The following is a 16,515-nucleotide window of genomic DNA, read 5'->3' as shown; positions in this document are numbered from 1 at the left end:
GTTTATGTAGGACGCATAGATTATAAAAAGCAATTACATTTATTTATTCTTTAATAGGTAAAATTGAACTTTACAAGTGATTATAAGAATTAATCTCAAAATTGACTAGTCTTTTTTAAGTGATAGCGCCAATATAACTAACAGTAATCTCTCTAAGTTGTTACAACTTCGCTATTAGTTACACAATGATCGTGTTACTCTTAAAGAAATAGAATGACCGAATGAAAATAGGTGAGATTTTCTCGATTCAAATTTCGTTTTGTTGCATGTAATGATGGCATGACACCCCGTATATACTACTATTAAATTAAATTTTCTCCACTTTCACTTCAAATAGATTATCTCTATTTTTTTTTTTTTGAAATGAAAAGCCCTTAGCAGAATTGAAGATCCTTTTGTACACTATAATATGAACACCCACGAAAAGAAAATGCAACAGAAACAACAGACATCAAAATTAACGCAGAACACTCTTAATTATGTTACCCTAATTTTAACAAACGTAAAAGGATCAAAATGACAGAATGACCCATGAAATTCAATCCAATCCAAGGAGCAGATCCACTTGGGGGAAACTCTTCCCATACACCCATAAAAATGCAAGTTCCTGAAAACACACACACATCAGGCTGACACAAAATTACTTACCATTTAATTACATTACCGCTAATTTACCTAATAGAAGCAAAAAGACAGAACAACCCCCACGAAATTCAATCAATTTCCACCACCATGGTCTATTGCTCTCTCTCTCTGGTATTCATTTCTTCCCCCTTCCCTGCCAAGTGCCAACCCCACGTTCATTCACCAACCTCCTCTCCTGAGCATTGATAATGTAGTCATCAAAAGCCGAAATGACCAACATACCCATAGCCTTTTCCAGGGGAAGAATCAACAACTAATTTTCCATAATAGACCGAAAAAGAAAGAAAACATTAAATCCTAATTCCCCCCCTTAAGGAATTCCCTGTAACGCAGAAGAGAGTCAAGCCTCTGCAACCGCAACTGCTGCTTGAACCTGTTGATAAAATCATCAGCCTTGGCGTCCACCTCTTCGTCGTCTCCCAACGCCGAGGTTTCTCTGCGTCGTATGACGACGTCGTTCTCCTCCAGCGCCGATCTCTCGCTGACCGACTTCTTCATCTTTTCCCGAGGCCTCTCCGCAGCCCCGACAGCCTTGGCGGACTTGGTCCGTCTCACCACACTGCCATGATCCTGACCCGGGCCCGCGTCCGTGTCCACGCTCGGGTCAGGGGCTTCATTTTCGGGTTCGGGTTCCACTTCCGGGACGGACGAGTCAGATCTGTAGAGAGTGGGGAGGTTGAGGCACTTGAGCCGTTCCAAAAGAGAAGGAGATCGGACGAGTTGGGTCGGAGGATTATCCGGGTTGGCGTGATCGCACTGATCGGGTTGTAGAAACTCTGTGGCCGGGGCTGTGTTGGGTTGCTCGAACTGCTTGTAGAAAGAGAGGTCGAAGGACCTAACTCGGTCGAGCAGAGACGGGGCTCGAGCGAGTTGTTGTTGTTGTTGTGGTTTTTTGTGAGAGCCGAAATGCGAGGCGAGGAAGAGGGTGAGGATGGTGAGGTTGAAGAAGATGAAGAGCCAGGTGGAAGTTAACCAAGTCGCCATGAAATCCCAAATGGAGCTCATCTCAGCAAACCACACAGAGAGACAGAGCTTCTTTGGCAGAGGGTGACCGAAGACGATGAAGATAGGTTAGCTTATAGAGAGTGTCGCAGAGTCTTTATTGGGAAATATGCCTCGTGGTTATGAGGTTTTACCTTTTTCCCCTCTTTATTGTTTTCTTTTTACTCGGATTAAATTTTGTTTGTTGTTTTCTTATATAGGAGTTCTGACTCTTCATTTGTACCTCTATCAATGCCCAATAGACTAGGATCTGAACGTTTCACTGAAATTGAGGGTAAATATTTTCATGATTTAAGATTAGATGTTACAAATTTAACCGTAAATAAATGTTATATATTACTTTTTTTTTTTATTATTATTATTAGACTGATTTGGTAGATTACCAGTATTTATCGGTCTTTAATAACGGTTAGTTCAATAAAATAAAAATATAATAAGTTATGAATAATCTTATAAGAAGGATTCATATTTTTATTGAGTTCTTTTAAAATTGATGTAACTTTTAAATTTATCATTAAATTAAAAAAATTATATTTAATAAATATTTTTTTAATGTTATTCAAACGTGGTTCTTAAATTTTAAGTAATATAAAATCAGGTATACAGTATACTTATATACAATAACCACCTCCAAAAAGCACTCCAACGCCTACTTTTTTGTTTTGGACTTTGTAGGTAACATCTGAACGGTTCACCGTTCACCTAAAATGAACGGTGACTCCTGACTTGAATTGATTGATAAGACTTAAGAGTCCTTTTTTTTTTTTTTTTTTTTAATTTTCGGACCAAATATTTGACATCAAGTCAGCTTATAAAATGAAAATATCTGTTTGGAGCCATTGGAGGGAGGCCGGCAGGCGTGCATGAAGCTGGTGACAGCTGATTCTACTGTTCATATCTTTAAATAACCGAAAAGAACACGCGTATTCTTTAAAAAAAAAAAAAAAAACATTTAAGAAGTATTTTGTATTTTCGAACAAGCAAACAATAGATGTATATGCATTTCAAGCGTGGAGACTCACTTTTTTTTTTTAACTTAAAAAAAATGAATTTTGACACCTTTTTATTAGTATTTAATAAAAAAAATTAATGGGTTTAAATTGCAAAAATAAAAAAATTATAAGATGGATAGACTGAATTGTTATTTTTTAAAGTTTAAGAATATAATTGTAAAAATAATGAAATATCACGTATAAATAGTGAAATTTTTCTTGTCAAAAATAAAAATAAAGAAAAATAGTGGTTCCACTTCTGCCAATACTAACCTCGTTGGAACCTCCTTCACCTTTCCAACATATTTTTAGGATGACGGTTAGAAGCTTACAAAAAAAAAAATCAATTAAAGACGTTTTTACGTTAAGATAATATTTATATATGAAAACTTAACCGAAGCTTTTTTTTTTTTTTTTTTTAAAAAAAAAAAATAATAATAATAATAATAATAAAACTTAACCGAAGCTTAAGTTGTAAATATTAGGTTTTTGTGTGGCTAAACTCATTACTGAATTAAAAAATGACAAGACAAAAACCTAGAAAAACTAGAGCAGGAAGGTGATGCCAAAACGCCAAAGCAAAAGCATCTATAATTAAAGCATCTCGTGCCGTATGATGTCAAATTCTCAGTGGTATTATTTATGTTATTATAATGTAGATACAACTACTTTTTTTATTAAGCAAAAAGGAGAGAGGGAGCCATGGGGGATTGAGGTTGTTAAGGATTTGAAGGCCACGTGTTAATTTTAAAAAGATAATTGTAAGAGTTATGAAAGTCTTAAAGATTAAGTGAATTTTTTTCTAAATTATATAATATAATATTTACAGTGATGAATTTTGCGAACGGTCCAATTACGGAAAGGGTCAAAGTTTTCCCCCTAACCCAAAAAAAAAACATTATTTTTCTGCTGTTCATAAAGCACAATGTAAATTTTATAAACTAAATTAAATAAAGTAGTTGCCTTGTTGGATGGGTGACTCGTGCAACTCGTCTAACTGGATTCAAAGTGGCATTCCTTATGCATGCCTACTTCTCGAGCATATTTCTTGTCACATGCATGCAGAAGAATTAATTAATTAAAAAACATTGGTCTAATACAAAACTGGCACTCATTGACCATGCCATTTTTTTAATTAATATATATATATATATATTAAAAAACATGCAAGTTGCTATCTTTTCCCATTGGATGAAAAAAAATAATGATATATATATATATGCTTTTCTTCCCTTTAATCAAATATTAGGAGAAAAAGGAGTATATGATTTGGCCCTTCATAATTATAAAGTACTTTTCGGTTTTCGATGCATTATACATGCATGTGACGCTTGCCACCAATCAGAACAATCCATAAATGCAGGGGGTGGAGCATTCGGGATTTAGGGAAAAAAATTGAAAAATAAAAAAATTAGGAGTTAAATTTTTTAAAAAAATCTGAGAGCTGGGGCTAGCTCTACCCCTGCATATATGCATTACACTTATGACCAAATAAACTCGTGTTCTCGAATTACTCCAACTTAGAGTAACGTGCTAATTAATATGCGTAATTTTATTTTATTTTATTTTTATTTTTCTATAAGGTTGATTGAAAGTATATACAAACGAGGTAGTTATAATTGATCCGTAATTGCTAATCGCATAAACTACTTTCAAAAGCGGTTATAATTAACCGCTAACTGTCTATATATATATTAAAAATTTGTTTGTATTTAGTTATTTGGATATGTAGTGTTTTGGATTTGTATTTTTTTTTAATAGATATTTTGAATTTGTATTTTTTTTTAATAGATATTTTGGATTTGGATTTAGATTTATTATATTTGACAATGAAATATAGAAGATGCTTTTCCAAAGTATGTCTGGTTAAAGGTTGAGCGGCACTAATGCGTGACGTGTATCCTATCCGAGCAATTGACAGGCCAAGTCCCCAACTCCATCAGTAAATTAAAACCGGTTCCAATTGACTCGGTATGTGAATGCAGACATATGGGGTCATATATAGTTAAAGATTTTTAAGGAAGAAACTTCAACTCCCTCACAGAATATCTGCAATCCGTTAATTAATTGTGCACCCTTAAGGGCTGTTTGGTAAAACATTTTAGTCGGTATTTTTTGTTTTTTGATTTTTTTATTGTGATGTGACCTGAAATTAGTAAAAATAGTTTATCGAGTGTTTTGTATTTTTAATTGTTTATTAAAGCTTTTATATTTTTGTTTTAAAAAACCAAAATTGTCTTAAAAAGTGTTACCAAACTAGCTCTAAAACTTTAGAAAGTAAATGACACAAAAAATTACGAGTGGTTCAGTGTTAGACATCTACGTCCACGACTACGAATTAGCCTTAAGAGCTACATTGTGTTCATTAACATGTTTGTTTACATTACATAGGTCATTATTTTTAAGGTTTATAGTAAAAACAAATTATGATTATCAAATCTCAATATTTGATTACAATTAATTCGTAAAATAGAGAATATTTTAATATAAATAAAATATAAATATACGGAAAATATAATATACTTTTCATATATTATAATAGGTATTAAAGCCAATCACTGCATCACGGATTCGAGTTATTTAGACTGTGACCCATGAGATATAATGAACCGCCGTAAACACTGACGGGATGGTGTGATGATATGTTACAACTTTCTATCCATTCATTACACATAAATAAATTAAGTCGAATTGTAATCAGATTCATATGTTATAAACTATTGAAAACCTTCCCTTAACCAACCAACTTTGAAAAATTTGTTCAATTCAAAGTTTTGTACAAAAATCAGTCTTATCTTAAGTACTCATTGCATTGAGGGACTTGAAAATCTCAAGTCTAAGTAGTCTTCATCACATTAACAAAATGTCAGCAATTGCCGCAGAAAAGCGTCTACAATTTTCCATAACCTTTTACTTGGAGAGATGATTCACGATGTCGTCGGGAAAACGTCGTCCCCCGATCGCACTTGTACACGTCAGGAGTAGGTGGCTGGTTCGTGAGGATGAGCCCAAGAGGCCAATACTGTTCATTTCTATAAACGACAGTTGAGAAGTCGACCTTCTTGGCGGGGCACCGGTGTGACGTCACCCTTCTGTCGTCATTGACAGACTTATTTTGGCCGCATTCGAAGCGTGAGTTTACACGTTGTCTCTTATCCACTTCCAGAGTTCCAGTACACCAAAACCTTTTCCTTCATTCATTGATGCTTTGATTGTTTGTTTGATAGGGAGATCGATGATAGAAATAATGAGAGGAAAAAAAGAAAGAAAAAAAAAAAGAAAAGAAATGAAGAAAGGAAGTGAGCTTTTTAAGGCCATCGCTCTCCTTTTTCTTTTTCTTTTTTTGTTCTTTTTCTTTTTTTTCTACAAAACAAAAAAAATAACTAAGTCATATTTTTTTTTTCTTATTTATTGTGTTAAAATATTAATTAAATTTATATTTTTTTATCAACTTAAACTTATATAATAAATAATGATTTAACGTGTTACTAAAGTAAAATTCATAACCATTATAATGAAAATAAACTTAAAAAATATCTGCTTCTTTTTCTTTTTACTGTTTATATATATATATTAGGTGTCTCAAGAAAAGGTGAATTAATTACGTGTAAAATACTGACAATGAAAGTAAAGAAAGACCAATAATAGAGAGAAATTATGTCAAAAAAAAAAAATAATAGAGAGAAATAATCGACAATAAATGTTGTTATTTATTGTGCAGTCAGGGTGAGCTTGTTCCCACTTAGTGTGATTGAGGAGCATGTGCCAACTAACTGGACCAACTACTCTTTCCCTTCTTGAAAAGTATACGGCCGGTATGAACACTACTGACAAATGACAATACCCTCTCTAGTATCACCATTTATGTGGTTCTAATTTATCGGTAGTGTGACTCCAAAATGTTACTGGATCGGATTTAATTATTATTATTATTATTATTATTATTTTTTTACTAAATTAAAATCCTAGGTATGACAAAATTACACGGGTGCAGTACCTTTTTTTGGACCACCCACTTGGAAGGATCAACACAAATTATGACCTTTTTATTTTTTACTCTCTTTTTAATTGTTGTCATCATTTAGATGGTTGAAATGAGGCACATGGGATCTCAATCCTGTTATACACACTTTTTTTTGTCCTATTCAAAGGGGTAGGAGAGGGCATAAATGTTCTCCAACCGAGACAACGATGGGTTATCTGCCCTTGCAGAAATGGAGCGATAAAAACTTTGAGAATCCAATCAAAGAAAAAGTTACGACTTAACGAGTCGTTTATTATTACAATAGGTGTGAAGTGGAAGTACACCGATGATGTATGTACCTTGTTCAAACTCTGTGAAATGTTTATAAAATATTTGTGTATTACGTATGATTAATTAGTTAAAAGAAAAGACAGGGTTATTAGGAAAAGTAAAATGAGATAACTTTTTCTTTTCTTCTTTTTGTTTGGTAATAGAGACGAGACACTTGAGTCTTGAAAAGATGGGATAGGCAGGAATATCCATATAATTATCTGGCCAATTATGTTGGCGGGGTTAAGAAGTCTTGATTGAGGATTGAGACCTTCTACAAATATCAAGATATTTTATTACATTGATTTATTTCATCCCTCAATTGAACCGGGACGATAAAATATTCTAGGAATTAAAGAAGGGGAGTGATTCTTGCATTCACAGTGTACAACAGGTGCACAACACCAAGACACAATAGAGTGAAACTCAATGTGTAGGCCCCACTTCATTGTATCTTGCTGTTGTGCACTTGTTGTGTACCGTGAGTATTTCTATCATTTTTCATTAAAAGAATTTAAGAACTTTAGACAATCTTGATCCTATAGTTGAATTAAGATGACGGTCGAAATTGAAACTCTATCTTGCATTTTAAATCGGGCACTTAACCTATCATGGACTAGCCCATTATCAGATTGCGGCTCAAATCAGTTGTAATTAAGTCTTAATTGAATATTAAGATAGAATTTTAGGATATTCTATTATGTGGAATACTAATACTATGCACCACATTTTTTTCTTAGATGCTTTCTTGATAGTTCCAAACTTCCAATCAATTCCATCATTTCACAGGAAGCCCTTCAAGTTTATCAGTTATGGTTCTCACTTTGTGTTTCCTTCCTTAGTCTTTCATCGCGAGGCAGGGTTTATCATTTATGTGATCGATAAAAATATTTTTTTTTTCCTTCTTATCTTTCAGTAATATATATATTTTGCAACGAATAGAGAAAGATTTATTCAATCATATAGTTTGGACGTGATTGTATCGAAAGGCCCAATGAATTGGAATTTCCCTTTTGGGATAGGTTATTTTGAGGCAATTAATTTTAGGGAAGGTTAGGACAACCACGTCAACATTATAAAATAGTTATGAGATAAAAATGTTATTTGTAGCATTACTCTTCAATAATAAAGTTTTTTTAAGAAGTGTCTATGCTGGAAAGAGCAAGAGAGAGAAACTCCCGATACTTTCTAGAGAGAGAGAGCGTTGATAGATTTTGTGGCATGGGGGGAGGGAGGTTTCACTCCTCTCTCCTCCACACGGTGTTTTTTGTGACCTTCTAGAAGGTCTTACGTCTTCCCCATAGTTAGATTCAGGGGTGTTTTGCCTCATAACCTTTAAGATTATGAAGTGGTTTTCCTCTTTGGTTTTGTAGAACCAGTAAAGTTTGTTTTGTTTTAGTATTTGGTTGTGTTTTTGTATTTGTATTTCTGGTAGGAATGGCAAGCAAGATAGATCGTTTGGGGTGAGAATTTATGGCCGAGCTTCACTGTTTTCTTCGCTTTCTTCGCTAGATCTATGCTCATCCTCCTGGCTTTTTGGGACATGCGCTTCTTATTGGAGTTTGCTGTCGCTTTCCGGTCCTACTGCCTTTAGCCACGGCCATGTGGGTTTACGGTGGTCGGCGCGTGGCCTGCACGCGCCAAGGTTTTCATTCTCTGTTTTTGTGAGTGTGGGTCACGGGTCTCTCTTTTTGGTCTTGGCCGGTGGTGGGGAGGGTTTTCGACAATTAGTTGTCACTGGGGTGGGGTTCGTGTATGGCGCATGTTGTTTATGCGTCGGCACCGACAAGATTTTTCGATGACCGCTTGTTTGATGTTTATGTTTGTGGTTTTGTTTTCCTTGTATTGTTTTTTTTCTTCTTCAAGTTTGTTTATGAGTTTTCAGATATTATTGGTTTGTTTTAGGGCTTGTTTTGTCCGAATCAGCCTTCTCATCTTTAGAAATGGTGCTTACATGTAGAGAATGGCTCAAATGCCTGATTTTGTAATATTTGTTTATTTGTTGACAACATCCAAGTCAAATATTCTAGCTTAGTGGGTAGCATGCGTTTGTATTTCTACTCACTGTGATGTGCCCTCGGGCCTGATGGTTTTTAATGCAAGGAGCCCTGAGTTCATTGTTTAAAAAAAGAAAAAAAGAAAAAAAAAAAAGAAAAGGTTTTTTGAAGCCTAACTAATGGAATTAATACGAGGGCCGGGATTGAAACTCTCAATTGCATTTGTATGGGCTGATGAGGGGCCCTTAACCGGCCCATGATCAGATCTGCAGCCCAAAGCCGCTCTTTCATCTTCAAGCTTCAGAGTTCAGACCCTCTCTCTGTCTCACGCGCGCGCGCAAACACTTGACTGATACACACATGGCTCCCCCAAGAATTCTGCTCTGCGGCGACGTTCTTGGCCGCCTCAATCAGCTCTTCAAGCGCGTATCATCGGTCTCTCTCTCTCTCTCTCTCTCTCTCCCTGCATTTATGAATGTCCACGTATCTCTAGGGTTTTGTTTTTAATTCCAGGTCAACAAATCGGCGGGCCCATTCGACGCGCTACTCTGCGTGGGCCAGTTCTTCCCGGACTCGCCAGACGGGCTCGACGAGCTTGCGGACTATACCGAAGGCCGGTCCAAAGTCCCTCTTCCCACGTACTTCGTCGGCGACTACGGCGTTGGTGCGTTTAAGGTCCTATCGGCGGCTACCAGGGACTCGGCTAACAAAGGGTTCAAGATGGACGGCCTCAGGGTCTGTGAGAATCTTTTCTGGTTGAAAGGCAGTGGCAAGTTCACGCTCCATGGTACGTTTCAAATTTTGCTATTGGATTAATTTGTTTTTTAAGAGGTTAGCAGCTAATTTCGATTAATCCATGTAGTTTTGATGTAATTGTAACGTAACGTGGTCAAATTAATTCACAGTTTAGCTTTATAGGGTTACAACATCAGTATTGTACTACTTGCTCTTTTAGCAGCCAAAAAGAGTTTTTTTTTGTTTTGGCAGCCTGTAAGAATGATTTGGTATTTATAATTTTAAAAAAGCAAGAATACGGTATGACATGAGAAATTAGTTCGTTATCTAGAGTGGCATTTCATGAGTTTGGTTGACAATGTGATACATTTCACGAGTTAGATTAAGAATTATAAGCGAATGTCTATAATCACCATATTTAAATTGTACTGTGGATTCTGGATAATCTTGACAAGAATATTGGCATTTGAATGTATTCTGATTTCAATGATGTAGGGTTTTTATCAGGACAAATGCTGATGACTTTGTATAATTTTTTTTAGATGAATAATGACTTTGTATTATTGTTTAATTTCGATTATAGGGTTATCTGTGGCGTATTTATCTGGTAGGCATTCATCGGATGGTCAACAGTTTGGAATGTACACGCAAGATGATGTGGACGCATTGCGAGCTATAGCTGAGGAACCTGGAATAGTTGATTTGTTCCTAACATATCCTTGCTCTACTATGAATGGGAGCTGTTCTTGAAGTTGGTTATTTTATATGTGATTCTGAATGTTACTTGCTGGATTTTTAGTGTGTGGTCTGTTTAGTTGACTACCTTAATCATTTACTACTAATGAATGGCCGAGTGGGGTGACAAATGGAGCAGCTACATCTGATCTTCCCCTCGGATTCTCTGATTCATTTGGCAGCGATTCTGCCGTATCGGAATTAGTAGCAGAGATAAAACCACGGTATGTTGCTCTGGGGAATCCTGGATTGATCATTGTACATAAATGTAGAATCAGAATTTACTGCCCCATTGCATAGATATTTCTTTTTTGGAATGTATTTTCCATAATGTTTCACATTTTATTGATTGCTTTCTGGCCCATATATAACGTATTAAAAGTTTGTCTTTGTATTAAAAGAAAATTATATGTTGTTTTTATTGGTTGAACTCTGTCTTCCGTGGTAGGTATCACATTGCAGGTACTAAAGGCATATTCTATGCTCGTGAACCTTACTCTAACATTGATGCTGTGCATATAACCCGCTTCTTGGGTCTTGCTTCTGTTGGGAATAAAGATAAACAGGTCTGAGTTTCTCATAATAATTTTTGTAAGCATTCGTGATCTATTTTGCTATAATTTTATCTTCTTGTTCTTGTTCTTTTTTTTTTTTTTTTTTTTAACCTTTCTTTTTGCAACAAAGTTTACAAAACTATTAATTTATTATATTTACCTTTGGCAACATAAAGTCTCAATCAAGTATCAGTTAATTGTTTCATTAGTGCTGGAATTTCCAAGGATAGCTCCTTTGGAAAGAGATTGCTATGGGCTTGTCTATGCCCTGAGTATAAAGTATGAATGCTTCACAGAGATGGCCCTGATGCAGCTAAGCACTTGATTACCCTAGAGGCTAATTTTTAACATCACTTGCATTTATATCTTATTATGATTTCTAGATACTGCATGTGATGTTGGGCTTATGCATGTGATGTTCTCTCTCTTGCATGGGATATCTTTCATTTGCTTGTCTTTTCTTCGACCTTCGGCATTTAGATATATTGCTTCTGGGCATTCTATAACTATTGGTCGGGAACTTTCTCCACAGAAATTTATTCATGCGATTTCTCCTACTCCAGCATCTGTCATGTCAGCTGTTGAGCTTAGCATGAAATCCTCAAACACTACCCTGTCTCCATATACATATTCAGAGCAAACAGTTCATGCGAAGGAAGCCACAAAGAGGCATAGTGATAGTGTTGATGACTCACAATATTGGAGATATGATGTCTCCCAAAAACGGCAGAGATATGGAGCAGGAGATGGTGATAAGCTGTGTTTTAAATTTGTATCTTCTGGGTCTTGTCCGCGAGGGGAAAAATGCAACTTTCAACATGACAGCAATGCAAGAGAACAGTCTCTGAGAGGTGTTTGTTTTGATTTTATTAACAAGGGAAAATGTGAAAGGGGTCCAGATTGCAACTTTAAGCACAGCCTGCAGGATGAAGGTGAGAGTTATTCTCACAAGAAACAAGGATCTGAGAATGCTAGCACTAACAGGTTGGTGTTTTATTGAAGTAATTTTCATATTAACTTAGTCTTTTGCTTTGTGAAGATGTTTGAGTCATTCTTTTTGTTATAACCATGTTTTTTTTTTTTTTTTTTTTTTTTTTTTTTTTTTTTAATTTTTTTTATAAGCGAATGGATTTCATTAAAAACCAAAAGGCGCACCCAAGTACACATGAATTATAGAAGAGAAACACCTAACCAAAAAAAGAAAAAAGTTAAAAAAAAAGTCTTGAAAACTAGAAATATGAAAACAATTATAAGCAACAATCCATTGAAAAAGGGTATGGAAAAAGAATGCCTTTGGCTCTGCCATTGTTCTCTCACTGTCTTTAAAGCTCCGGTAATTTCTTTCTCTTCAAATGCACCACATCAAACAGAGTGGAATCATCTTCCACATAACTTCACTTTGAGAATATAGATGTATATGGATGTATGTACGTATGTATATATTACATATGTCCTTTTGATGCCGAGTATTCTATCTTACAATTGTCAAACAATGTTGACGTGGCACTCCAAATCAACCATTGGATTTATTATTATTATTATTTAACAAGAATTTATCCAAGGGTTAGTTGTGAGTGCCACGTTAACCTTGTTGGATAGAATTATAGTATCCAGCATTTCTCTTTGATTTCATTTTTATGAAATGATCTCTTATATTAACTCTGTCTTGCAACTGATCAGTTACAGGTCAAAAAAAGAGTGCTGGTTTTGTCTTTCAAGCCCCAACGTAGAGTCACATTTAATCACCAGCATAGGAGAGCATTACTACTGTGCACTGGCTAAAGGCCCGCTTGTTGAAGACCATGTCCTAATAATACCGATTGAGCATTTGCCTAATACCCTTTTATTACCGCTGGAACATGAAACTGAGCTTCGTAGATTCCAGAATAGTCTCAAGAGGTATTATAAGAATCAAGGGAAATCAGTTGTTTTCTTTGAGTGGTTTTCAAAACGTATTACTCATGCTAATCATCAGGTAAAAGCTATCTCCTTTGCAAGTTCCTTTATTAGATGCATTATGTGTTAAGACTTGGGAATGACTGACAATCTAGTGATTCTCTTGTTGTTTCCACTACTGAAGATTCTACTTAGGCTGAAGAATATGAAATTTTTAATTTACCTCCCTTTTTTTTTTTTTTTTTTTTTTTTTTTTTTTTTTTTTTTTCGTATTTTGCTTTGTAAATTTCATTTATTCCACACGTTCCTTGTGTAGGCTGTTCCTATTCCCTCATCCAGAGCGGTTGTTGTTCAAGATATATTTAACTTAGCTGCTGAAAAGCTGGGATTTAAATTTGTGGCCTTGAAAAGTAAGTTTTAATGTTCAAGTGTGTACTTCAAGTTTGCTGTGCCAATTGGCTTATAAATACTGCACTGGATCCGTCAAATCCCTATATGCTTGAGTTTTTTGCCACAACTTTGTTTTCCTGTGCCCTAATATGTTGTCTATAGAAGATGTGAGTGTTTAATTACTGTGTGTGCATGCGTGTGTGTGTGTGTGTGTGTGCTGATAAATAGATTGAATAGATATCGCAATTTCCATTCCAAGAGTTCTGAGTTTTCTCTTCCCCCACACGAAAAAAAAAAAAAATCAAGAATCTGCCTTGCTTTAATGTCCTGCTGCTTGTAGTATCTATGCATGTTACAACATCTACTAGATCTTGGCTTCCACTGTATCTTAATTCTGTTATTCTCTTGATTGTAGCGAATGAGAATGCTGATGGAAGAAAATTGTTGAAGACACAGTTCGATAAGGATTTTAGCTTCTTCTATGTTGAGCTCCCTAATGGTACAATATTATCACATTTGGTTGAGGAAAATGAGAGATTTCCTGCTCAATTTGGGCGCGAGGTAAGCTGCTTGGTATATATTATGTATTTGTGTTCAAAATTTGCGTATCTTTTTCTCATTCTTTTCCCCCAAAAGATGGAATTCGCCAACTCATACAATATCAACAATACTTGGCCGTGTCCCAATATTTGTTCTCAGGACTACCTAGATTAGTGCAGTGCTAGTCAGGTGTGGGATGTTAGAGGACCTTCAGGCTTCGTTATTTGAAATTTGACTAACATATTTCGGTATTCTATTTTTGAATTTGGATTTCATTGAATTGTCTACCCACCCTCATAATAGTTCTTGAGACATTCCATAAATATTTGAGGCTAATCAGATATGTAATATGTTTGTTTTTTTTTAAACAGCAGTTGAGTTTCATGGTATTTTCTTCATTCTCATTAGCAATAGTAACACAAGACAACTAGGATGTGCTTGGTAGCCAACAGCAAACTTTCAATAAGCAAGTTAGATGTATGTTAATTTCTAGACGCATTAAGGAAACAAATATAAAATGACTCACATTTCACTTTTTATGCTCTGGTTGATCATTTTGTTAGTGGTGACATAAACGGGGGAGAGCTTGCTTGTCTTAAATGACAAAGTTGTTCGCATTTTCATCGTGTCATGTAAAACCATGAATTTTGGTTATGGCATGATGGCTATTGTAGATACTTATTTTTTGGTCCAAGCTATTGTACTAGCACGAAAATTGTGTGACATTTAGATGGAGCATCAGCTTCAGATTCACAATGTTACATGGCAAGACGATTTAATTAGGTGGGAATGGCTATATGTCAGATTTGATTACTCTTCACAAGCAGCAGGATTTTTCGCTGCATTGTTGAACATGTGCAGTGGTTTTTGTTTAAATGCGCTGTTCTTGGCTTTGGATTTTCTTTCTTAACTATATTGGGTTAGTGGTCTTAATGAGTTATTTCTTGTTAGTCTCCAATCGAGTGGAGTACAGAATTTCACAGCATGTCTGTTTATTGTAAACATTCTGATGAATGGAGAGCTAGTGCGGATCAATTTCAATTTATTTTTGTCAGAATTTCTTTGGGTAAAGTTTAAATCCCCCGCCCCTCCCAACCCAAAATTTGTCATGGGAAAACAATTGAAATGTTATAGCATGTAATCTATGTTACAGGTTCTGTCAGGCTTGCTGAACATGGCAGATAGGGCTGATTGGAGGAATTGTGCAGATAGCAAAGAAGAGGAAACAAAGATGGTAGAAGATTTCAAGAGTCGATTTCAAGAATTTGATCCAAATAACTGATTTTTCAGTAACAGAAGCGAGGACTGATGTGTCATCTATTGTAATTCTAATATATCTCTAGAGATTCTTTATTAGTTGGTGAGGGATGCTACCCATCTTAAAAAGGTACCTTTGACTTCTTAAATTTTAGAACACCAGAGCCCATATGCCAAAATAGACGACATTGATTTGTCATCTGAACAATGCTAAGGGTTTTTGATTTTTTGGTGTCCTAGGTGGAAGAACACTCGCTTAGATACACACTGCACCTGCCAGTCTCCACTGCTCCCTACAAAGATTGCCAGCCAACTGTTTTATCATCTCTTGTAACCAGTGGAATTAAGAGGTATCCTCCTCAACGGACAAGGTGCTTGAAACTGATTTTCCTTCAGAGTGTTATATGTTTGAAGCCAAGCCAAAGAAGAGATAAGACAAGTTTAGACATCAATCTGTACAATGCCTTCATGCGTCCAAACAAGTTCCTAGGTTGCTTCTTGAGTATGATTTACCGTTGTTGCTGTGTTTTTTTCTTCCTAAGCTGTGCATTGTTGCAGTTGAGCCCCCTTTCCCCCCCTGTTGTTCTATCATGTTCCTTTGAAGCTTTTGCCCTTACATGTAGTCGAATTTATTGTACAAGGATTCCCTGCAATTTGGCGGTGCAGGTGGGTTCCATAGCTCCCTCTCTCTCAATTCCGGCAACCAATTGTGATCCAAATTCATTAGGGAGGGGGGGTTACATAAAAGTTGTTATTTGTGGTTTAATGTTTTTTCTTCTTTGTTGCAATGATTTGTAGCTTTGACATTATCCATTCCGGGGTCTGTGACCTGAATTTGACCAAATAGCGGTATCGGGGGATGGATGGTTCCTGCTTTGTCCGGGTGTTGGGGGGTCCACCAGAAAGAGGAGGCCCAAGGGTCGTGGAAATCATAATGACCTATCCAATGACTGGTTGAGTTCCTTGAGAGATAGGTTTTGGTAGGAATTCCCTACCACGAAGAAAAAAGCGTGGGGGTTGGTAAAGGGGGGGGAATATCCATTCAAAGGATTTATATTAATATTTTTCAACCTTAAACAGGGCAAAAAAAAAAGAAAAAGAAAAAGAAAAAGCTAGACGGGGAAATAATGGCGTCAACAAGTGCTCACTGCATATTTGCACGTGGTTTGTAAAGGTGGTTGGAACGTTCTTGGGATGGTCCCATGCTTCTCTTACCCTTCAGGAAGGTAGACCAGGTGGCCTTTGCCCCATTAATGAGCAGTGCGTGTTACACCAGTCGGCTTCATTGGCACTAGGGTCCTGTAACGATTACGTTTTTTCTACTTTTTTCCAAAGCAAATAAAAAAAGAAAAAAAAAAAAATAAGCTCATTGTTTTCATCTGCTAGCCGACAGAAGCTTAAAAAAAGGTAAGGATTTAGGGGGGGAGTTTGTTAAATTCTTTAGAAAAAATAAAATGAAGATGGAAACGTGTTTTGAA

At 35.9% G+C, this 16,515-nt stretch overlaps 2 protein-coding genes across 2 annotated transcripts; one reads left to right on the top strand and one right to left on the bottom strand.

The window, feature by feature from the left end:
* Positions 1-451: 451 nt before the first annotated feature.
* Positions 452-1,773, bottom strand: LOC133857672 (pathogen-associated molecular patterns-induced protein A70-like). The gene has a single exon (XM_062292967.1). The coding sequence runs from the start codon at positions 1,648-1,650 to the stop codon at positions 943-945; it is 708 nt and encodes a 235-aa protein (XP_062148951.1). The 5' UTR covers positions 1,651-1,773; the 3' UTR covers positions 452-942.
* A 7,462-nt stretch (positions 1,774-9,235) lies between these two features.
* LOC133856474 (zinc finger CCCH domain-containing protein 64) lies at positions 9,236-15,803 on the top strand. Its single transcript, XM_062291510.1, has 11 exons — positions 9,236-9,365; positions 9,444-9,717; positions 10,249-10,378; positions 10,505-10,624; positions 10,849-10,966; positions 11,487-11,938; positions 12,635-12,929; positions 13,167-13,260; positions 13,656-13,801; positions 14,934-15,167; positions 15,278-15,803. The coding sequence occupies exons 1-10, from the start codon at positions 9,291-9,293 to the stop codon at positions 15,060-15,062; spliced, it is 1,833 nt and encodes a 610-aa protein (XP_062147494.1). The 5' UTR covers positions 9,236-9,290; the 3' UTR covers positions 15,063-15,167; positions 15,278-15,803.
* Positions 15,804-16,515: the final 712 nt, after the last annotated feature.

This window comes from Alnus glutinosa, chromosome 14 (genome assembly GCF_958979055.1).
Source record: "Alnus glutinosa chromosome 14, dhAlnGlut1.1, whole genome shotgun sequence".
In the NCBI taxonomy this organism is placed as follows: domain Eukaryota; kingdom Viridiplantae; phylum Streptophyta; class Magnoliopsida; order Fagales; family Betulaceae; genus Alnus; species Alnus glutinosa.
Note: the sequence above shows the minus strand (reverse complement) of the source record. Positions and strands in the feature narration are given on the sequence as shown.

Bases quoted from the DNA above. Each gene is read 5' to 3' on its own strand.
- LOC133857672 (XM_062292967.1), bottom strand. From the start codon at position 1,650: ATGAGCTCCATTTGGGATTTCATGGCGACTTGGTTAACTTCCACCTGG.
- LOC133856474 (XM_062291510.1), top strand. From the start codon at position 9,291: ATGGCTCCCCCAAGAATTCTGCTCTGCGGCGACGTTCTTGGCCGCCTC. The intron at 9,718-10,248 runs GTACGTTTCAAA...TTTCGATTATAG, and splicing joins TGGCAAGTTCACGCTCCATG to GGTTATCTGTGGCGTATTTA. The intron at 10,379-10,504 runs ATATCCTTGCTC...ATCATTTACTAC, and splicing joins ATAGTTGATTTGTTCCTAAC to TAATGAATGGCCGAGTGGGG.